The 25,305-nt window shown below is 33.5% G+C and overlaps 1 protein-coding gene across 1 annotated transcript in view; it reads left to right on the forward strand.

Moving 5' to 3' along the window:
* The first annotated feature begins 2,929 nt into the window (after window positions 1-2,929).
* The window catches only part of LOC132316589 (probable rhamnogalacturonate lyase B), a 32,903-nt gene continuing 10,527 nt past the window's right edge, over window positions 2,930-25,305 (forward strand). The window contains exons 1-6 of the mRNA XM_059815060.1: window positions 2,930-2,941; window positions 3,143-3,284; window positions 3,399-3,555; window positions 3,648-3,764; window positions 3,859-3,979; window positions 4,381-4,630. Coding sequence (XP_059671043.1) covers window positions 2,930-2,941; window positions 3,143-3,284; window positions 3,399-3,555; window positions 3,648-3,764; window positions 3,859-3,979; window positions 4,381-4,630 — 799 coding nt within the window. The remainder of the gene's footprint in view (window positions 2,942-3,142; window positions 3,285-3,398; window positions 3,556-3,647; window positions 3,765-3,858; window positions 3,980-4,380; window positions 4,631-25,305) is intronic.

Below are 25,305 nucleotides of genomic sequence, written 5' to 3' on the forward strand. Positions count from 1 at the left end.
TAGTAGGACTCGCATTGCTTATCCTACAATACATTCCATATACAATCCTCCATCCTATAATGTTGTTTCCTTTTATACTTCATTCCATGCAAGACTTCCCTTTTCACAGAACTTCCTTGTATAGAATTTGCCTTTTATGATGAATCCTTCAATTTGCAAGACTCGTTTATTCACATATAGCTTGGGTTGTATGCATCTTGAACCAGCTGGGCTTGAATAATGGGCCGGGAAACCAGTGCCAGCGATCTTAATAGAAAGGAAGAATTAACTTAGGCTCATCCCGAATTGGGTTGTTGTAATTTGGGCTTGATACGGATTGGCCCTCGTAATATAAAGAATATATCTTTGTAGTGAGGTGATGTGGATGATCTTTATTGGAGGGGGATTTTTCCTTCCACACTTTGCCCCTAATTCCCTCTTTAATTGGACTACGGCTCCTAATTAAAAGGAAATTGAAGTTACACGGTTGTCACTTTTGCACGAGGCGGTTTAAGGAGTGTTTATTGTTATTCTGACTCAAGAGCTTCCTCAAGATCTATTTTTGTCTATACTGCGCTCATTTCATTCATTGCGTTCTTTACCTCGTCGTTTTGCCAGGTTAGTTCTTCATCTATTTTTTGATCTTGCATCATGAGCACTTCAACCACTCACGGCCACATAGAAATTATAGATTTTGAATCCACGCCTTCGTTTTCCCCTATTCTCATTAAGGTTCCTCCCCAAAGGGTTTCTAATCCTTTTAAACCTATAAATGACTCGACCAATCAGTTGGATGATTCCTTACTTTTGGCTGAGACATCCACCTATGGGTCAAATAACATCTTTACTAAGGAAGAGAAAGAGAAAATTTTATTTGTTTGACGTATCAAGTTCACCATTGATTCAGTAATGGAGGAATTTGAAATCCCTGAGGGGGTAGAAATTGTTGTATACCCATGGACGGCTGACTTCAGTTCAGGCGAGGGCATCAAAGAGAATGAGTTACTTCTCTCAGTTGGGCATCTTAACGCCCTTCGTTTTCCTCTACACCCCTTCTACCATTTGGTCTTTAATAAGTTAGGTCTGGCCCCCCTTTAAGTAAACCCTAACTTTTTCCGAATAGTCTCGGCACTCTTGGTTCACCGAGGCTTGAAATTCTTGATTTGACTCTCACTGACCTATTAATTACTTACACCATCTCCAGGCATGGGACCGAGCCTGGTCATTTTTATTTCACCTCTAACCTTCAGCAAAGGATATACACGGACCTCCCTTCCTCCAAGAAGAAATGAAAAGAGAAGATGATTGTAGTTAAAGGGAAATGGTTTGTGCCTCAATCGAACGCACTCCCAATCCCTCGCAAATTTGGGAAGTTAGGTATAGAATGCTTACCATCCTTTCATACCAAGTGCTCTGGTTACTTCCCATGTCAAGTCTTAATTTTTCGTCATACTTATGAGTTTCTTGGTGTTTTTTCAGTAACCTTCCCCTCTTCTGCAGCTAAGAATAGGCTCTCCTTTCTCGAAGGACAAGTTTGGAGCGAACCCCCATTTGTTGAGGAGTTGCTCACTTCGTCCAACCCCCAAGAAATTGCTTCTAGTGCTATAGCTACAGACCTTATGGATTTAGCCCTTCCATCCTTTGACAGCTTCCCATTGACTGAGGAAGAAAAATAGAGAGTTGAAGCTCTGAAGAAGAAAGCTGCTGAAGAGCAGCCTTTAGCTGTCATCAGATCTATTGAGCATAAAAAAGAGGTTGATGAGCCTCCTCTAAAGAAGACAAGGCCAAATCCACCTTCATCCAGCAAAGGCAAAAATATCCCCAAAGGCAGGGGAAAAAAGGCTGGAGAAACTGACCCTGAAGAGGAGGTTAGGGCTTATATCCAGGCCAAGGTTGGAGAACCTTGGAGACCTATCTTCTCAAAGGCTGACAAATTAGTTCTCCATTCTGGGGACTAGATAGTCACTAACCCTTCTGCTGCTTTGGCAGTGGCCCGAGGAATGTAGCTACCCAAGGATGAAAAAATCATTGGGAACATGGGGTTAAACCAGCTACTACTATCTACCCCAGTTCATGCTATGAAGGTTTGTCATTTTCCCTTCTTTATTAATTCTTCAAATTTCTTTCCACTCCATTTACAATGCCATTGTTATTGTTGACTATGTAGAACTTGTACCATACCATGGCGTTGTGTGCTACTGCTGAGGCTCAGTCTCTTTCCATCAAGAAATTGGAAAGAGACCTTGGCAATGCTGAAAAGAAGGCTTTGAGTTTTGCCCTGAATGCAAAGATTGCCTCTGAAGCAAGGGATGTTTACAAGAATTGCTTGGCAGCGTCTGAAGCAAAGGTGGAGACATTGGAGGCTGAGGTCCAGCACTTGAATGATGCAATTGGTACCTGCATCACTGTTGGGAAACAGATACAAGGATGTTGTTCCACCTTGGTATGCTTATCTAGCGCAAAAGCCTTCAAATTTGGCTTCAACCAGGGCTCAGGTGAAAAAACGAAGGACCAAAGGCATTTGATGTTGACATGAATGTGTCCTTCCCTTATGCTAAGGGTCCACAGGCCCAAAAAGCTAAGGTGCTATCTGCTGCTATGGTGAAATCTCATCAGGAAGACCATCCAGCTCCAGGCTCGTCTGCTCGCCCATCTTTTAACCTGTTAATTCCTCCAGCCTTAAGTCCGAATGTAGTGGATGCTTTTGATTCTGCTCATTTTGATCCCAAAAGGAAGTGATCTTGTATAATTCCTGCTCTGAGACAAACTGAAACAATATTTGTCTTGCTTTCGAACAGTAACTGCTATACTTTTTATGTCTACTTTTGAGAATTTGCCTTTGGAGAGTTGCATGCCTACAGATGCATCTGAGTTGCATATTGTCACCGAATAGTTTTTCAAGAAACATTCTTTCTCTAGGGACTTGGATTCCTTGTAGTTTGAAGCAAAAATGGAGAAGATGGTAAGAACGAAAATCTCCTGACGGTCCGGTCACTAACTAGGGAGTGTTCTATCATTTAATGATCTAACTGTCAAGGGAAACCTTCTTGCTTTGAATTTGTGTGGAATAGGTATATCAATACTTGTTTTTTTGTGTATTATTTCGATATGGGACAAATTACTTACTTAAATTGGTAATTGTCTTAATCAAACTTATTTACAGGGTTATCAGTTTTGGACTCGAGTTGATGCAGAGGGTAAATTCTCTATTAAAGGCGTCCGAGCAGGGAAATATAACTTGTATACATGGGTACCTGGTGTTATTGGGGACTACATGTACAATGTTCAAGTTATTGTGACACCAGGTTTATATTTCTATATCCACCAACATTCCATTGATTTCCTTATATATATATATATATATATATATATATATATATATATATGTTAGCAACTTGCTCACACAATACCATTATCAGGATCTGAAATCAAATTGGGTGACCTCATATATTATCCCCTAAAAAGTGGTCCTACTCTCTGGGAAATAAGCTTCCCTGACCGGACCACGGCTGAGTTTTATGTGCCTGTTCTAGCTTCAACCCTCATGAACCAGCTTTACAACAACCATACAGACAAGTTAGTTCTTATCAAGCTTCTCATACAATTTTTTAATTTAAATTATTATTTTTTAAAAATTTTAAATTATTATTGTTATTATTTTTTTACAGGTTTAGGCAATATGGGTTATGGGATCGGTATACAGATCTGTATCCTAACAATGATCTCATTTACACTGTTGGCGTTAGTGATTACAAAAAAGATTGGTTTTTTGCTCATGTTAACAGGTGTTTGATTCAACTTTTTCAGTACCTGAAACTTGTTAATGTTGAAAGATGTGGTTCTAATTAATTTTTTTATTATTATTTTTTTTATTTACAAGAACTTGGGAAATAAAACTTATGTATCAACCACATGGCAAATTGTATTCGATCTAAAAAATGTGAATCCAATGGGAACTTATACACTTCGATTGGCGTTGGCATTAGCCACATTCCTTAATGTTTTTTCCTAACAACGAGGACACTTTTTTGATAACTGGGGTGTCTGAGACTTTGTCCAACTAATTTACAGGACTCGTGCAAAGAGCCCCCTCCACATGGATGGGGTAAAACTCAGATTATGTCTCTAGCGTGACCCCCTAACTATATTTATATATAAATATATACTTTCTTATAAAAACACAAAATACCCACCTAAGTTTTGTTATTAGCCTTTGTATATATAGGTTTATATATAAGCCAATAGTTGTGCCCCTCCTAAACCCAAATTCTAGCTTCGTCCCTGCACTTAGGAGGAATTGATCCTGAGACCTAATGTTTGTTTTAGATTATATACAGATTAATGCAGCAATATGGTCAAGTTTAATATGATTTGCTTATGGTTTATTTTTTTTCTCTGAAGGTTCGGCTCAACGACCCAAAAGTGGCGCGACCTGACTTTACGACAGGGCTTATAGGGAGAGAAAATGTGATTACAAGATATAGGATTCATGGGTTATACAGGTTGTATAATGTTGATATCTCTAGCTCGAAGCTTTCCAATGGAAGGAACATAATCTTTCAAACACAGTCAAGAGGTTCAGGCCCTTTCATGGGAGTCATGTATGACTACATTCGATTAGAAGGCCCCCAGAGAACAATTGAGGAAGGGGGTACTGTATACAAATATAATTCATTTTTTAACACACCAATAAGATCGATAGAAGATTTTTGTTAGATTCATTGGTTGACACAAACAGTGTCTTGATAAGTGAATTAATTGAAGTTTAGTTAGGTTAGGTAAGGTATATATATAGTTTCATTCATTTATACAGTTTGTATATGAATTGGTTTATAAGCTGAAGTTGTTCTACTTTAGTTTCATTTTCAACCATTTATTTGGTCAGTGTAATTTTATTTATTTATTTATAAAATAACAAGAGAACACACAGTTATTTATTGGCTTCATTTGAATTCTAGTTGTGGTTAGAACATGGAGAATTGAGAATTGACTTGGAAAAATTGTGGAGTGTTGGTAAGTGCTTATAAGCCCATTTCAACCATCTTTATGATTTTTTTGGAGGTGTCCATAATTTATGATAGAATTATGTTTTCAAAACATGGGTGATGTGATCCTATAAGTTAAAAACTCTCTACAAATATTATCCTAAGTTAAATTTATAAGACTTTGACACATGGTATTCTTTGTATATCTAGGACTTATATTATTCCACATCATCAAATTGAGGTTTTGTTTTAGAAGTGCTGAAAACACACCATCCACTAACGGCGTCTCCAACTTATTCTCTCTCCACACACGTCTGAAAACTCCCATTATAATTGTATGGAGGAGGTTTTCATATTCTTTTTGGACTGAAAATCTTTCCCCTAGATCAGCCCTATCACCTCACCTTGAGTTTTTGCTTTGTAATTGTTTGATTCCTACACAGGTTATGGAGTGGAAAATCCTATGCACTTAAATTCTCCAAATAAAAAAAAAAACACACAACCTTATATGCACAATTTTTTTTTAATTTTTTTCTGAAGCACAAACTTTATCAACAAAATTCTTATACACAATTTAAAATACAGACTTTCTCACGATTTTGCATGGGAAAAAAACAACAATATAACTTTTAAAAAATAAAAAATCCTAAACTTCAAGACAAATTTTAAAAATTGCAACAAAGGCTTACACTTAAGGTTGTTGTAATCAAAATCGGGCTCAAATAATGCCACAGAAAATGAAGAGAGGAAATTCAAAGGGGAGCCTCTCCAGGTTGATTTGCAGAGGATTTAAAGAATATTGAGGGAGAAAGTGTTGGTGACGGCGTCTATTCTTGTGGTCCTAATTAAAACGACATCATTTTTGTAGTTGTATTCAATGAACTGATGTGGCATGATATAAACTATTGATCTGCATAAAACGCTACATGTCCATGTCTTAGTAATTCAACTTAGCATAATGTAGATAGTTTTTAACTTAGAGAATTCTAGTCCGATGTGTCTCATATCTATGACTTTAAATTGTGCATATAATACGAGGGAAGGGTCTCTCAACCCCGAATTAACCCCCACTACAAAAGGGAGGCTCTTTGCTAGTCAAAATTTTGTAGTTAAAAGTCCAAAATTTAGGAAAAAATCCTATTAAGTTCCTACGTATAAGCTCTAAAGACAAATAAGTAATCTTCCTAAAGATAATGAAGTCCTACATTTGAAAAATATTTCTAAATAAGTCAAGATTCTATGAATAATGAATATTTTTCCAAGATTGCCCTTTATGGCTAAGTTACTATTACTGTTTTTTATTTTATTTTATTTTTTATTTTATCTTTTATTTTTTTAACCGAAATACATACTTTCAATATTTGTAACTAATAACTTTTATAAATAAATTTATTTGATACCAAAATATATATAAAATACAATGAAAAACTTTTCATTAAATACATTTCAAATTATTTCCATTCTTTTTAAATTTTCTACTTCATATTTTAACATGTGAGTGTTTATGAAGAGTGTATTTGACATACTTTATTAATTTTTTAGGATTATTTATTATGGTAACAAATAAATTTTTTTATAAAAATTATTAGTTACAAACTATTGAAAGTAAAGAGAAAATTTGCATCTTGATAAAAAAAAAATAACCCGGTAATAGTACTAACTTCGCAATAAAGGGTAATCTTGAAAAAAAATTCATTATTCATAGAATCTTGACTTATTAGAAAATATTTTTCAAAAGTAGTACTTCTTTGTCTTTGGAAATATTTCATAGGACTTATAATTGTATTTAGAGTTTAAAAAATAAAAAATAAAATACGTTCTCCAAGAAATTGAACTTATTATATTCACATGTCTATAATGCATATTCTAATTTGAATCTAAATCAAAGAAACTAGATCAAGATCTAATCTTGTTTGAAATTTTTTTAATATACATGAATGTTAATATCCTTTAATCAAATGCACCATCAAAAATTAATTTTTCTTGCATTCACTTCATTTTCTTTTACTTTCAATTTTCATTATTAATTTCCATTTAATCAAACGGAGTCTTACTATTATTTGCTTGTATTTGGATGATGAATGAGAAACATTTCGATTTGCTTGTGTTTGGATGATGAATGAGAAACATTTCCAAGAATCTAGGTGAGACTCTTACTTCTCAGTGTAAACTTTAATTATTCGTGCAAATCATTAATCACAAATAAATATGAATCCCAAAATCTTAGAACTTCATTATTCTCACATACCTATAATGCATAAATAAAGTAGTTAAATATAAATACCTTAATATATGATTGCAAATCTTGTAGAGATTAAGTCCAACGTCGAGATCCTTTGACAATGAACTAAGCTGCAACTCCAAACAATGCACAAATGTGGAAACTGATTTCTCTCTCGGCTTTTTGCACACATAAAACTTATACGTGTTATTTTCATTAGCGTACATAACTGATAGGAATATGCACTTTTTTAAAGCCAAAGAGATGACTGATTTTCCTTTTGGTAACATTAATTCCACTTTACATCAAAGTAAGGAATAAATAGGAAAATACTTTTCCAATAATTAATTACCAAAAAAGTAATTTATAAGTTGACCAAATAATATAATATTAATCTGATATCTATTTACTTAATCACTAATTAATAAAATATATCACATGTCCATATCATATGGGTCACACAATTAATAAATAATTTTACATTCTCTCACTTGCCCATATGATAACTTCTGTAGTAGTTTAGTAAAATAGTCATTAGTGTGCACCATAAATCAAATTGAGTCCTTAAGTTGGTCATCATAAATACCATGGTAAATAAATTACCAATGCGAGTCATGGCAGTTATATATCACTAAATGACACAGTCTCTTTCATGTACCACAACACTAGTAACCTATTCAACATAGTCTATAAATGAGAAGTATCAATAATGATCTAATAATAATGTATTTTCCAAGACTATTCATATTACCACTTATTAAAGCAATACGTACATATACATTAATTAATAGGAAATATTAGAAACATATTTAATAAGCGCAAAACATCAAATATATATAAGCACTGTTGAGCAATCCACAATTAAAAAATAATCATCATTGACTACATTCAAGATCCAATCTTTTAACATGTTGCATAAATGTCTTGGGTGATAGTTCATTCGTTAATGGATTGCAATCATAAGTTGTGTAATTATGTGTTCAATAGACACTCGTTATTTCTAAACATCCTTCTTTAATGATAAAGTATTCAACTTTAGAATAGCTATCATTTTTCATACAAGAAGATCAACAATTACAGCATAAATTTTCAGCAATTTGAAAATGGTACCCATAACTCCAAATCCTAAAATAAATTCTGCAACCATAAATTGTAATCTCAAAGCATGTTATAAATTTGAAAAAAATAAAAATAAAAATTCATTATAGACAAAGTAATAATAAATTACTTTGCATTTTTTCATAATATTGTTCCTCCAGCCAAAAGGAACAAATAACTAATTGTGAATTAATTATTATTCACATATTTATAAAACTATCTTCCTAAGTGTGAGCATATAATCTTTTATCCCTTACTAACTTGTACATACATCAAACTCCACAATATATGCATAAGGAATATTTTTCATTTCTTTACCTTCTAGCTAACTTTTTCTTTAGGATTGTATTAGGCTGAATTTATCTCCTTTTATATATGAAACAATACTGGTTAAACAATGTTCCATTCTTTTAACATATGCTTTCTAAGGCAATCCAAAAAATCCACGTGATCATGTAATATTTATATTCCTATCACGTAAGATGTCTCATCTATATATTTTACTTCAAAGTTATTAGAGATAACTTTTAGTTTCATATAATAAACTAAGATCACTACTTAGCAAACAAAATATCATCAATATATAGAATCAGAAATATAAACTTACTCCTACTAACCTTCTAGTATATACACTGATCAACAATGTTTTCCTTAAAACCAAAATAAATAATGGTATCATTGAACTTAATATACCATTGTGAGGAAGATTGTTTAAGTACATATATTGACATCTTAAGTTTATAGACCATATATTCTTTACCCTCTAATGTAAAGCCTTTAGGTTGATCCATATAGACTTCCTTTTTATAAACTCCCATTTAGAAAAGTTAGTTTCACATTCATTTGATGTAACTCTAAATCATAAAAAGCTATTAATGTCATGATATTTTAAGAGAATCCTTCTTAGATACTGTAGAGAAGGTTTCTTTAAAGTCTCTTCATTCATGGCATTAATCCATTTAGTAAAATCATTACTGTTAATGGCTTGTGAAAATATTACCGAATCCTTATATATCTTAATATCAAAATTAGATTCTTACAGATATAACACATAGTCATCCGAAATAGCAGATCTTATTTCTCTTTGAGATCATCTTAATGTTATTTCTTGTAGTTCTTCTACAATCTATTCATTGGTGACAATCTCATCATGGAATTGTTGATCATTCAATTATTTTTCGTTGTTATACAGTTCAGCAACTGAAGGAATAATTATTTCCTTATAAGTTATAGGTAAAAGAATTTGTACGCTAACTTTTTGAATGATCACATTTTTATTTTTATCACTCCCACTGACTTCACCATTCTCAATGAATCTGACATTTCCGATTTCAACAATTCCCGCACATATTTATGATAGTAAAACTTGTACCCTTTATATTATGGGTAATAAGAAATTACTTAACATACACCTAACCATATCTATAAGAGTATGATTACACCTTTCAGCTACAGGCTTCTGCTATGACATGCCTAGCATAGTGTATTGAGCACAAATGACATACATTTTAAGGAGCTTAACAAACGGTTTGATTAATAACCCGTTTCATCATACTTTCTGTAATATTCACCGCCTTTACCTTATTTGTGTATACTTCAAGAGTACCCACTACTTGAGATTTTTCATGTAACAAATAGATATATCCATAATGTGAAAAATCAACTATAAAGGCGATAAAATACTTTTCTCCACCAATAGATGGAACATCAGAAGGTCTACAAATGTCTATATAAATAAGTTCATGAAGTTCTGTACTTCTTGTGGCTCATTTCTTTGTATGTTTGGTTTATTTACCCTTAATACAATCCACACACACCCCAAAATTAGTAAAGTTTAGATTCAGAAGAATCACATCCTTTACTATTTTTTCTAATCTTTCATTAAATATTCTTCCAGTCTTTAATGCCACAAGAAAAATGAATTTTCATTAATTAAGCTATGCATAATTCTAATGTTATGATGCCAGGTCAAAAGGGTTTTAATAAATAAATTATCAAGTTTGAATTTACAGAAATCATCAACAAGAATACCATAACTCACAAATTAGAATTTCTTGAATAAACATCATTATCAAATTTAAAGGAAAAACTATTAACATAAAGTTTTGAAATAAAATCAAATTAAGGAAATTAAAGAAATATAAAGAGTTTAAAATAATTTAAATAAAATTCATTGTCTATGATCAAACAAAATGTCTCAATTGTTTTAACAAAACTTTTTCACAATTCTTATAAATAATAAATTCTCATTTGAATTTGTAATTTAGGTCATTAGAAATCCTTGCATCTATTAGAAACATAAATATTAATACTTATGTCAACCTATCATGTATTAGAAGGAATATCAATAAGTGATTCGAAATATACAAAAGTCAAAAGACTTATCTTTCTTTTTCGAATCATTTTTTATGTTTCATATAATCTTTCTAAGAGTGTTCAATACATAAATGACACTTTTGGCATTATTAAATTCTTTTCTTTTAGTAAATTGACCTAAATCTTTTAATTTTAAGTGTTGCTCACTTAATGCCTTTTTAGGCTTATTCCCAAATTTCTTTCTAACTTCTTGAGTCATAAGATGAACATAATGATTATCTTGTTGTTTAAGCCTTGGCTCCTCCTAAATTAACATAATGGTTAATTCTTTCACTTTTCACTTGTTTTAATAGTGTTAATTCCAAATGACCTATACTAAGTAGACAAGAAATCGAGAAAATTCTCATCCATAATCATCCCTAAGGTTCTCAATTTTACAGCAACATTAGTCATCTAAAAATTATGTTCATACATGGTATGAGTACCAACAAAAAATAAATAGTAGTGATATCAATCGATAATTTTCGTTTTAGATATTTATCTATAATACGAAAACATTCTTTTAGTCAAATATTCCTTAACAGTATTACTATGGAGAACAATTATTCGCATAATCATAATGCTTAATCTGCTCGATCTCTCCCAGGCTTTATGGAGAATCTTTTCTTCCTCACTGTCTTCATTTGTAATGACAGCAGGTTTCTCAATTTAAAATACTAAATCAAGATCTAATGCACCTAAATTTTAAACTTAACTTATTCATTCTTTTACGAGAAGTTACTCCTATTGAGAATTAGAACAGGTGTAGCATACGAATTGAGGGATGTAATTAAATAAACATAATAAGATAAAATGCTCACAACAATAATGCTTTAAGTTAACAACACGTATATATATATAACTTAAAATATAAATACAATGTATAACTATAGTATCCCTTTGGGTGACAATTATAAAATACTAATAATGATGCTTATTTGTATTTATATGTATACCTTCATTGGTAATGCATTATTTAATTAAACAAATAAATTACCTTTGAATATCATATATTTATCCAATTAAAAATACATAAAACTCCTTAATGTTCATTTAAACACTTGAGAATCTATTCCCTTTAGAGAATTATTTCTCATAATTAAATAAACTCAATATTCATGAATATCACAAAAAATCATAAACATCGTAATTCATGAAATATTGCTATTATATATATCACTAAAATTAATATCCATCAACCATTATGGTTGGGTCACTTTGGTAGCTACCAAACTTTACATAATATGAATATTAAATTAGCTAGTGACTAATTCATTATTAATTATGTTTACTACTAAAATTAATATTCATCAATCATCATAGTTAGGCCACTTTAGTAGCAACTAACCTTTATATAATATGAATATTAAATTAGCTAGTAACTAATTAATCATTAATTTATCCATTTAACATTATACATATAAACTCATACTGATCGATCCAAGTTTAAGTAGGTTCGATTTCAGAAACTTAATAGTCCAAAAATTCAATAAAAATATCCTTTTACTTTATATACCTAATAAAATATATAAATTCTTATTTTCAGAATTGAAGATCATAATTGAATCAATCTAAAATTGATTCTCCATCATGTATGCATGTTTGGGTATAACACAATAATTTGTTATGCATGCCCACTAAAATTAAATTAAATTTCTAGACTCACATATTATTTTAGAAATTAAAAAATAAATCAATATTCAAATTTTATGTATTTAATTAATGAGACAATAACTGCATAAAGTTTCTTCCAATAGTAAAAAAAAAATTAAATTAAATTAAATTGGAAATAGGAAGTAGGAAGTAGGAAGTCTATGTGATGACCCTGGTTTTTTTGGCCAGCGTGTCCTGTGATGAACCATAAGGATGATCCGATAACGGATTCGAATGCGGAAGCAAAAATAGAAAACAAGACTCTAAGAAGTCAAAGTGACCTTCCATGAGGTCGAGGAACTCAATAAGAACTAATGCGGAAGCAAAAGATCAAAAATATGACAAATAAGCCCCCAGGGGTAAAATAGTCATTTCTGAAAATTTTAGATTCGTGTGTCACCGAGTACACCGCTAGAAGGACAATGAAAAACTAATCAAGATGGACTCAAGAATCGCATGATTCGGAGTCCGGACGAAAGAGAAATGGCATGACAAAGAAAAACGAGCACTTAAGGCTAAAAGGGTAAATTGGTAATTATTCAGGAAGAACAGGGTGCAAGCGAGTACGCCGTTGGAAAGACAGTGAAAAATTAGTCAAGTTTAAAAAAAAATTCACTTGAATCGGAGTCCGGACGAAGGAGAAAAGCCCAAAAGAAGAATTGACATCGCGGCGGCCTAATAAGGGGCCATGACAGCCCCATGCGCACGCCCATGCGCGCACCCATGCACGCCGCACACGCACTGCTAAGTGCACCATGGCTGGCAGCAGCCCATAAAGCTGCTGTGTGGGGTTTTTTTCCAGAAAAATCCAGAATAGAGGCTGAATTTGGAGGCCTAGATAAATTTTTTTGCAAAAACACAAAGAAGAAACCCCCCTCAAAATCGAGTTTTCTACGTGACTCATGAGAAAAATAAAAAAAACTCACTGTGAAATGCCCAAAATGCCCTCCCAAGAAAACTGGTCCAGAGAGTCTAAAAAGCTGCTAAATTGAAAACTGAAAACTGAACTTTGTAAGCGATTTCCGATGCCAAGACGACATTTTCTGGAAAAACACGGAAAAGAAACCCCCCCTCAAATCATGTTTTCTATTCAACCATGTTGAAATAAGGAAATAAAACCACCGTCAAAAGTCTATAATACCCCTAGATTAGAATATGCAAAAAAAATGCGAAATGAATTCACAAGAGGCTCAAAACACAAACGATAAGGTTTTGCCCAGAAACGACCATGCACGCAAACGTAACTTACCTATTTGGACGTGCTACAATTGTCCACGACTTAAAAATACCACCGATACAAAATCTGACCCCCCAACGGGCAAAAAGGTAAAAATGGAATTTAGAATGAAAACTCGGAATCCAAAAATACAAAACGGGATCAAATGACCGTTTGGCCCTTGGCCACACTTCAAACATGATTTATAAGACCCTATGAAAGAATGAAAACGGAATTCCCACACCCGATGCAACCATGGTGAAACAATGACTTGCGATTTTTCAAGGTTTTTCATAATATTTCATGAAGTTAAAAAGTACATAGAATACAATATAATGGTCATTAGCCTCCGGCCTCATCTCATACATATCAAATACATTGAAAGGAGTGTACTTAAGTACACATTACATACATGGAATCAAATATACATATTTTGACATATAAGTCTACAAAATGACATTTTATGCTAACATTTGCATGAAATGGAAACTTGAAAGCTACACGACATCCAAGGATGCTAGGCGTCACGAACCAAGTCTTCGTACCTGAAATATACCCAAGTATTGTAGGGGTGAGTAACATAAAGCTACTCATAGGAGATGAGCTTGCATCGACCTAGCATTTTACAAATTTATCACCTTAAGGTGAAATATATTAAAGGGGTTCATGCCACCTAACGTCTCTATTGAAATGAGACTCAGGGAGTATCCTAAGCTACCTTAGAGTGTTTCTAGCATAAATCACATCATCTATGCCATTTAAACAATATGGAAGCACGTTATACAAAGCAACAAGATATAGGTTCTTAAAGGTATTAACTTGCAATCTCGAATACAAAAACAACTAAAGTGATCATGTCACCTGACGTCTATGTTCTAAATAAGTCTAAGGAATCATCCTAGGCCATGCTGAACAATCAAAATGCAATTTACAACTTCAATGCAATCTAACCACATAAAAGCATATTATACAAGGTAACAATTTCTTAAAACTAGCAGCTTGAAATCTAAAGCAGGAAGACAACAGAAGTGGGTCATGCCACCTAACGTCTAAGTTATAAATGAATCAATAGGATCAATCCTAAGCTTTGTTAGAACGTCAAAACACAATTTTCAATATCGATGCAATTTAACCAACATTGGAACTTCTAATACAACGCATAAAGCACAATTTCGCAAAGTTAACATCATGTAACTTAAAATGGAACGACAAATAAGGAACAACAAGTTACAACATCATCTAGTTATCGACTTGAAGATGAAATGCGAAGTCAAACAAAGTTGATACTCGGACGTCACGCCGGATCAAACCGACAACATAGTTACTTTAGGGTTACTAGCACATGGGTAACCTCCCTATGTGTGCACTAGACTATATATAGAGGGACTATCCCCCGTACCAGAACCACGTCCTAGCCATAGTCAAACAACGACATCCCCAAGTTTCCAAAATCAACAAGTTGTGCAACAACGGATATATCAGCAGGAATATGCAAGATAATCAACTATCGACTAAGCATAATCAAATTTGGAAACCTATACAATACATGCTCTAAATTCACAACTAATATGATATGATGAATGTCGAATCTTCAGTGTGCGATTCGTTACACGCTATGCATGAAAGATGTTAAACACGAAGTGTGCAAATCATTACACAAGGCAACAATATATTCAATAAGGAAAACATATTCTCATGAATATAAACATAGCAACTATGTTATCCAATGTTCAAAACATAACCAAATGAATATACAACAAGTCTAAGTCCATGATTTGAATATAGAAACCACTTCTAAAATACAACTAAATCATGGAGCAAATTGATAGAATTTAAATAGATAAACACAATTAAATTCTCTAGATTTCCGATTCAATTTCAATTAACCTCAATTTAATACATGTTAAAGGGCATGGCAAGGTCATCACCTATATCCATTCTAAAACTCAATTAGGTTGTTAGAATAACAAGGTAGAACTTTAATTAAATCATGCTAATTTAAATCCCAAGGCTCTAAAACAATTTCAAATAGTCCCAAATTAATATATACTAGTAAACAAGTCATGGCCAATACAAACATCAAGTTAAAACCTTAATTAAGCTAATGGGACCACAAAATAGATTTTAATTAATTCTTTTAATTGAAATCTCTAGATTTTCAAACTTAACCAAATGCTCTCAAATTAACCAATGTTGGAAAACATGCCAAGGACTAATGTAATATCACATTACAAGTTTATTTCATTCAATTTACGACCATGCGAATTAAACTTTCACTAAAGTTAAATATAAAACAAAAGTTGCAATTCTCATGCAATAAATCCGAATTTAATACATGTGAACAACCATACCAAAACTTAATTTTCTAGCATGGCACAATACAATTCCAAATTGTATATCACCATGAGGATTAAATCTTAAACATAGAATTTAATTAAATAAAGGGTTTGAAAACCTAACCGAATATTCTAAATCAAATATATGTGAAGCTATATGGCATGTAAGTCAAGAATATCAAGTCAGAATTTAAATAGAGTGAATACTGCACTTGAGGCAAATTAATTAATAATTGCTAATTTTCAAAACACCTCTAATCATTTTCAAATTCAACTATGTTGGAGAGCATGCTAAGGCCTAATTTAATATGCTAACACATATTGATTTCAAGCTAGTTAAGGCCATGCGAATTAATCTTTCACCTAAGATAAATATTAAATAAAATCTTTAATACTTATTCAAATGTTCCAATTTTAATACACGACAATGAGCATATCGAGGGGCAATATAAAATCATGCTACATATTTAAACGAAGTCATGAACAACCGGAAAAATTAGATCCCGTACAAGAAAAATAAATAATAAAATCTCTAGATTTTATATTTAATCATGCAAACAAGTAGTATAAGTATCACAAGCATGCTATATGACAAGAATTTAAACCTAGAACATCCCCTACATCAATTTGAGATGAAATGCCATCAAAATGGAACGGCTTCGAATCTGACGAAACTATTAGGTTTTGTCGGGGACAACGCCGTGAACATAACCCCCATGAAAGCCCCATCAAAATCATAACTTGACCTCAAAACCAAACTCAAGAAATGGTCAAAACTGAATTCTAATAAGGGGGAAAGGTAGAGCACGGCGAGGGGAACAACAAACGTTAAGGCCAAAGACTTTCCATCAAGGAAAAGTGAACCAAAAGAGGAGAGAGAAGATGGCAGAACCCCTTGGGCTGCCATGGGAGCTCCAGGTCGTGCATGAAAGGGGAGAAGATGAAAAATGAAATATCTCACCCCCCTTTTATAGAAATCTCAAAAAGTGCCCCGAACGGGCCCCGTCGGGTCCGAAAAAGTAAAATTTGAGCAGACGCACTCAAATGGAAAAACTTTGTGAACAAAAAAGATTCAAAATGATAAAATATGAATAACAGAAGAAACAGCTTCAAAAACTGAGTCCCGAGCAGAAAGTTATGTCCAAAACAAGTTTGGCGAAAACGGGGGCCAAAAACCCTGAAACTGGAAAACATCGACCAGGAGGAAATTCCAAGAGTACACAACTCGACGAAATGTGAAAATGAATCCCGTACGAGGATCCAGGCTCAAAATAAGGCATTTTGCAATAACATTCATTAATTGCACAATGGCCCCTCCAAAAAGTGAAAACTACACTTATGGCCCAGAATAAAAATATATTCCAAAAATATTTTCTTAAAAACCCCTGAAATAAAATATCTTCAAAAGATATTTATGAAAAATACCCCAAGAAATGAAAAAGATTCTAAAGAATTGTGCATCCATGACCTTGTGGGCACCGGGAGCAACCAGAGTACTTTCTTGCAAAAGTAAAGATACGTATTTCGAGGAAACCACTCAAAATGAAGGCACGTGAAGTCAAAAACCAACTCTGAGCATGAGAAGTGAGGTTGTGCCAAAAACTGACAAACGGAGATAAGACAGAATAGGGAAAAGGACGAAATAGCGCATAGTGTCGAAAAACGAAAAATGTGAAAATGACTCGGTCCTCAAAGGAAGTTGTCAATCCACGGAAAAGAGTCTCAGGAACCAATTCCGAGCACTCGAGATGACACTAAGCGACCCGAAACAGAGCTCAGAAAAGAAAATTAAACGAAAAAAATTCATTTGTAAAATTTCAGGAAAAAGGAAAGGAAAGCAAATGACTGGGTCGTTACAGTCTTATGCAATCATTTATTGATACACAGTACACACAAAACATTAAAACTTATCATGCAATCCAAGTTGTACCTAGTCTATTTTTCTATATACCATTCAAAACATACACAGAAACCAAGAAACAATTAACGTATCTTGTTGTTTATATGCCAACCGTGTCAAAATCATGAATTTCTAAAGCATCAATTATAGAGCCACAAGCTTGTAACTTCAATTTATCATCCACAACCATATGCATAGTATAATACAAAACTAGTTATTCGTGAGCAATCCGCAAATCGATCCACCAAAATAATTACTGTGTGTATATAATATCGATTCCAAAGGAAAATTAAATTATACAATTATTTAAATTTTACTTTATATTTATATATTATTTATACAACACTAATGAAAAACAATGAGTTTCTAAACCATAAGCACTGATACCACATGTAAACTTTAATTATTCGTGCAAATTATTAATCACAAATAAACATGAATCCCAAAATCTTAGAACTTCATTATTCTTCGATACCTATAATGTATAAATAAAATAGTTAAATATAAGAGTAATGATACTCTGTCCGATCAAATTGGCCTAAACCTAGTCCGAATCCTACGTGTAACTGTCACATAATTAACTAAATCGTTAATATTTTATTTGTGCACTAAAGATACCAAAAATAAATATAGAAAAAAGCTGAAGAGGTTTTGACTACTGCTTCCTTGATTCTTTCTTTCTGTGACTCACGGTTCTCTCTTTTTCACTTTACAAAATTACAATCAATATACCTATTATTTGCCATCTATGCTTAGTTTTCAATTAATGACACACACACACACACACACAATTTACAACATGAATTTCCCTTTTAATTTACAATTGCTAGTATTTGGTGAAGTGAAGCTTAGTGATGAACTCTAAGCCCCAAGACCTTTCTCTTATACTTTTTTCCCTAATTTCTAGATTGTCAGTTAATTTGCATTGTTTTAATTGAACCATTAGTGTAATTCAACCAACCAAACCCTATTTGATCATTCGACCTACTAGTCCAACATTGATTCCAGAATACCTTACAAATCCCTTGGGACGATCCTTACTCACTCTTGTTACGTTAGTAGTTAGTAGTGGTAGTGACATTTTACAAATTTAAACTTGGCCACAATCACAATCAATTTTGGCATATGCAAGCGACAAGCGTACACCACTTCTAACTTTGCTTATTTTAGCAATTAAATAATTAATCACATGCAAGATAAAATAAAACAAAGTAATAAAGTTAGAGATGACACTAAAATATTTAGTGAGGAAATCGCAATTGGTAAAATAGACCAATTGTTTGCGTGGGAAAAACCTCGTGGACTGTGTAGTCTAAAGTAAACTGATCCACTATGTTTGAAGTAAAGTACACTGAACTTTGATTCAAGCTCATATCCTATCGTTCTACCAAACACCAATCGCTGACAATCTTTTAGCATTGTGACATCTTGTCGAACAGCACTTGACCTTAGGCTTATTCTTGATCTCTGTAGAAGGGTTGCAGGTAGATCAAATAACACTCCTCGAATGCTTTGACCCTTTCAAAGTGTGATCACTTTTACTTCTATTCTTCAATATCTGGATTCGATGTAGAAGTAGATATGCTTTTCTCTGATCGTTGTAGATGCAAGACTTTGATCATGATCTGGATTTGAACAACACTCTAAACTCACTCTTATGTTTATGTGTATGTTCTAGAAAGACTGACAGAGAAATCAACTTGGATTTTCTGCAAAAATAATCTTCCTAAAACTTTTATAGAATATGAAGTTGTAATGCAAAAGCCGTACTAAACCTATATGACTATCAGGGTTTATATAAAATTTTCAAGACCTAATCCTTCATAAAATAAAGGAAAATTTGTGTATAGGACTTTTGGTATAATTCTAAACCAACTAGGAAGTTTGAAACATAATAGGACAAAGTTACCTTAATTTGAAACAGCAGTGGTACTAGTAGCCACATGTGGAACCGGTTCCCAATGGACAAAATGGTTTTCTTCAAAGGAAAGCTTCTTGAGCCGATTCCCAAATGTTGGTACTGGTTCCCACTTGACAGATTTCAAAAGTGTTGTTCTTTCCAGTTTCGATGATCTCAATTTATCATTGTAATGACCCGGTCATTTTCTTCCTTTTCTTTTTCCTCAAATTTTACGGATAAATTTTTTTTCGTTGTCTTTTCTATTCTGTGTTTGGTTTCTTGTTACTTAGTGTCGTCTCGAGTACTCGGAAATGGTTTATAAGACTATTTCCCCTGGATTGACAACTTTCTTTAAAGACCGAGTTATTTCCACATTTTTCATTTTTTTGACACTATTCATTTTTCGTCCTTTTCCCTATTTTGTCTTTTCCCCGTTTGTCCCTTTGTTGGCATAATCTCACTTTTTGTGTTTGGAGTTGGTTTTTAACTTCACGTATCTTCATTCTAAGTGATTTCCATGAAATACGTATCTTTACTTTTGCAGTAAAGTACTCTGGTTACTCCCGGTGTCCATAGGGGCATAGATGCATAATTTTTCAGAATCTTTTTCTTTCCTTGGGGTGTTTTTCATAAATATCTTTTAAAGATAATTTATTTTAGGGGTTTTTAAGAAAATATTTTTGGAAGATATTTTCATTCTGGGCCATTAGTGCAGTTTTCACTTTTTGGAGGGGCCATTGTGCAATTAATGAAGGTTATTGCTAAATGCCTTGTTTTCAGCCTGAATCCTCATACGGGATTCATTTTCACTTTTCGTCGAGTCGCATACTCTTAGAATTTCCTTCTGGTCATTTTTTTCTAGTTTCAGGGTTTTTGGCCTCGGTTGCCGCCGAACTTGTTCGAGGCATATCTCTCTGTTCGGGACTCAGTTTTCGATGCCATTTCTTCTGTTGTTCATATTTTCTCATTTTGGTTCTTTTTCATTCATGGAGTTTTGCCGTTTGAGCGCGTCTGCTCAAATTTCAGTTTTTCAGACCCGGCGGGGCCCTTCCGGGGCAATTTTAGGGTTTTCCTATAAATAGGGGGTTATAAAATTAAAAAGTTATCTTCCCCTCTCTTCATGCACGACCAGAAGCTGCTATGGCAGCCCAAGGGGGGCTGCCACCTTTCTTCTCTCAATTAAACCTCCTTCCATTTGTTAAAACGTCATAGTGTCTTTGCGTTTTGTGTTTGTCTTGACTACGCGCATCTTTTCCCCTTATTAGAATCTGTTTTTGGCCAATTTTTGAGTTCGAGTTTGAGGTCAAGTTAGGATTTTGGTAGGTCCTCTTTGGAGTTTAATATTCACGACGTTGGCCCCGACAAAACCCCGAAGTATTGTCGGATTTGGAGCCGTTTCATTTTGGTGGCTTTTGATATTTCCATCTCAAATTGAGGTAAGGGATGTTATAGGTTTATATTTTTGTTGTCTTGCATGCTATTGATGCTTATACAACTTGTATGCATGCTTTTGTTCATAATCTAGAATTTAATTAATTAATTCCTATGGTTAAGATTTAATTCTCATAATGATGTGTAACTTAGAATTAAATTGTGGCATGCTAGGAATTTAGGCCTTTGTATGGTTGTTGATATATATTAAATTTAGATCATTTGATTAAGAATTACAAATTTTATTTAATAGTTATCTTTTGTGAAAGTTTAATTCACATGGTTGTAACAAGCATGAAATCAAGTTGTAATATGATATTTAAATAGGCCTTGGCATGTTCCTTAGCATACTTTAATTTGAGAACATTTGGATAAGTATGAAAATCTAGATATTTTAATTATAAGGATTAATTAAAATATATTTAAAGGTTCCGTTGGTTTAATCAAGTTTTTAATTTGATAATTGTGATGACTAGGACTTGTATACTAGCATATATTAATTTGGGGCCTTTTGAAATTATTTTAGAAGTTAGAGATTTAATTATCATGTTTTAATTAAATTCTACCTTATTGTTTTAATGACCTAATTAAGTTTTTGATTTAGTGTATGCAATGACCATGCTATGTTGATAACATGTATTAATTAAGGGCCATTTGATTGAGATTTGAAATCTAAGAAAATTAATTAGTTTATTTGATTAATTTCCGATTCTATTGCATCATTGATTAAATCATGTATTTGACATTGATAATATGTTTAAAGCATGATTTTAGACTTGTAATGGATGCATGAGTTTATATTTCAATGTTGAAATATATTGTGATAGCATGTAATGAATCGCACACTGAAGATTCGACATGTGATATTGTTATAGCGCATAACGAATCGCACTCTGAAGATTCGACATTTGCCATCGTATAGTAGTTGTGAATTTAGAGCATGAGCTGTGTGGTTACATTTTACTTGTGCATGGAATGTAGTTTCGTACTTTATATATATTTTCGTATATAAGTTGTTAACTTATTTATTTTGGAGTCACTTAGGACATTGTTACAGAGATATGGCTAGAGTTTGGCTCTAGTACGGGAGGTATGAGTTCTCCTTATTTTATAGTGCGCACTAGGGTGGTATTCCCTGCGGGTTAATGCCCGGAATAACCATTTAGGTCTTGGCTTTATCTAAGATTTGATGTCCAAGTCTTCCATTACTTGATTTCGCATTCAATTCCAAGTTGGCAACCAATGTTTAATTGTGACTTGTGGTTTTGGTTATTGGCGATTTAATGTTGTTAAGTACATTCAGACATTATGATTTCTAATAAATCATTGCAGGTTTTGATGTTGTTAAGTACATTCAGGCATTATGATTTCTAATGAATCATTGCAGGTTTTTGATGTTGTTAAGTACATCTATGCTATATTGTTCAAATGTAACTTAGGAATGATCCTATAGATTCATTTGGAACATAGACGTTAGGTGGCATGACCCACTTTAGTTGTTTTCGCATTTTAGATTTCAAGTCAATGGCTTTGAGGATCTATATCTTGTTGCTTTGTATAGCATGCTTCTATGTCTTTTGAATTGCATGAATGATGTGATTTATGCTAGAAATATTTTAAGGTAGTTTAGAAAGCTCCCTGAGTCTCACCTTTGACATAGACGTTAGGTGGCATGACCCTTTTGAATTATTTTAAGTTAATGTAATAACTTTGTAAAACGTTAGGTCGATGCATACTCATTTCCTACGAGTAGCTTTATGTTACTCACCCGTGTAGTGGGGACATTTTTCAGGTACAGGAATCAAGGTTGAGATTCTCGTTATGCTTGGATGATTTGTGGACTTGAAGGTTCCATTCTTGTAAAGGTTGGCTCGAAAAGTCATTCGTAGCCTTATTTGTCAAATGTGTATATTTAGTTCTAAACTTGTAATGTGTGCCTAAGCACACTTTTTGATTCTCATTTTATATATATGATATGAGGCCAAGGGCCAAACCATATTTGAAATTCATGTATATTCATAAATATTGAAATCTTGCCTTTAATGAGAATATATGAGAAATTAGGGTTTTAGCACGACATTTTTGCACCGGAGTGTGCATCGAGTATGAAATTCATTATCTAGCATTCATTTAATATGTATGAGGTGTGGCTAAGGTCCAATCACCATTTTGTTTTCATTTTTGCATTTTAGTTTCATACTTTGCATTTTGAGCTAAAATAGTAAAATTCGAGCCTTTAAGGGTTCATTTCCAAACCGGGTGATGCAAAGTGTGCATGAGTACATTCATTAGGACCTATTTAAAATGCATGAAGTGTGGCCAAGGGCCAAACGGTAATTTGAAACATTTGTTAATTTTAGTTTTCAAATTTTCCATTTCTAGTTCATTTTTGCCTTTTTGGCCATAGGGGGGGTCGAATTTTGCATCGGCGATATTTTTAAGCCGTGGACCATTGTAGCATGTCCAAATGGGTAAGTTATATTTGCGTGCATAATCGTTTTTAAGAAAAACCTCATCATTTGTGATTTGAGCCTCTTATGGACTCATTTTACATTTTTATTGCATAATCTGATTTTAGGGCATTTTGGGGTCTTCCTTCTAGAAATGAATTCTGGTCTTTATATGGTCACTTAGAAAACGTGATTTTAGGGGAGGTTTCTTCTTTGCGTTTTCCCAGAAAATGTCGTCTTGGTACCAAAAATCCCTTATGAAGTTCAGCTTTCAGTTTTGCATTTTAGCAGCTTTTTAGCCCTCTTGATCTGATTTCTTGGAGGGGCATTTTGGCCATTTTACAGTGAGTTTTTTTCATTTCCTTTAAAGTTACCGGGTAGAAAATTTGACTTCAGGAGGGGTTTCTTTTTTGTGTTTTTCCAGAAAAATTCGTTTAGTAGCCCATTTTTTATCTCATGTGTGGACAGTCACTGTAACAGCTTTTTGCCCTCTTGTCCAGTTCTGATCTAGGGGCATTTTGGGGATTTTACAGTGAGTTTTTTTCATTTCCTTCCACACTGTCGGGTAGAAAAATAAATTTGGGAGTGGGGGGGGGGGGGAGGGGGGTTTCTTCTTTGTGTTTTTCTAGGAAAAATTGTTTCGACCTCCGTTTCAAGCCTTAGTTCTAAAAACTCTTTTTTTTTTTTTTCTTTTGCTGTTAGCATGTGCATGCCATTGGGCGCGGCATGGGGCGCCTGTGGGCTCGCGCATGGGTGCCGGGCGCGCCATAGCCTTCGTCGGGCCACTGCGACGTCTCAACTTCAAACCCTTGTTTCTCCCTCGTCCGAACTCCAAATCGAGTGAACTTCTTTTTTAACTTAACTAATTTTTCGCTATCTTTCCAACGGTGTACTTGGTTGCACCTGGATCTTCCTAAATAATTATCAGTTTACCATTTTTGTCTTAAGTGCTCGTTTTTCTTCGTCATACCGTTTCTCCTTTGTCCGGACTCCGAATCATGCGATTCTTGAATCCATCTTGATTAATATTTTGTCTTCTTTCCAACGGTGTGCTCGGTGGCACCTGAGTTCATATTTTTTAGAAAATTACCATTTTGCCCTTGGGGGCTTATTTGTCATATTTTCAATCTTTTGCTTCCATATCAGTTCTTATTGAGTTCCACGACCTCATGAAAGGTCACTTTGACTTCTTAGAGTGTTGTTTTCTATTTTCGTTTCCGCATTCAGATCCGTTATCAGGTCAATCTTCGGTTCATCACAGGACGCATTGGCTTGAAAAACCAAGGTCATCTCAGTCATCTTCGAACAACCTTCCAATTTCGCAGTCAATCTTGATCTTAATATGGTAACTTGAAATTACTACTCGATCAGGACTTGTTTTGACATCGAAATCTACAAATTACAAAATATATATCTCACATCCTCCACCACCAACTTCCATCACCATCACTACCTTCCACCACCTCTACCGACTTCCACCACCCCCACTACCTTCCACTATCACCACCTACACCTTGCCGTTTTTCCACCACCACCACACCACTACCTTCCACCATCATTACTTACACCACTGACGTCTTTTATCACTTCCACTATTGATGAGCGCTGAAAAGTGCGCATTTAAACCCTTTAAGCTTAAGCGTTCTAGGATTGTTATCTATCTTATTTTTTCATTTTAGTACTTATTTGTGTTTTTGTCTATTTTAGATCAATAATGTTAAAATGGGTTAAAAATGGTTTCTTAATGCCTTTTTGGAGTCAAACTAAGTCTTAGTGATGAT

This window comes from Cornus florida, unplaced genomic scaffold (assembly GCF_030987335.1).
Source record: "Cornus florida cultivar Cherokee Brave unplaced genomic scaffold, ASM3098733v1 CherokeeBrave_3.0.0_Hap2_Chr07, whole genome shotgun sequence".
In the NCBI taxonomy this organism is placed as follows: Eukaryota; Viridiplantae; Streptophyta; class Magnoliopsida; order Cornales; family Cornaceae; genus Cornus; species Cornus florida.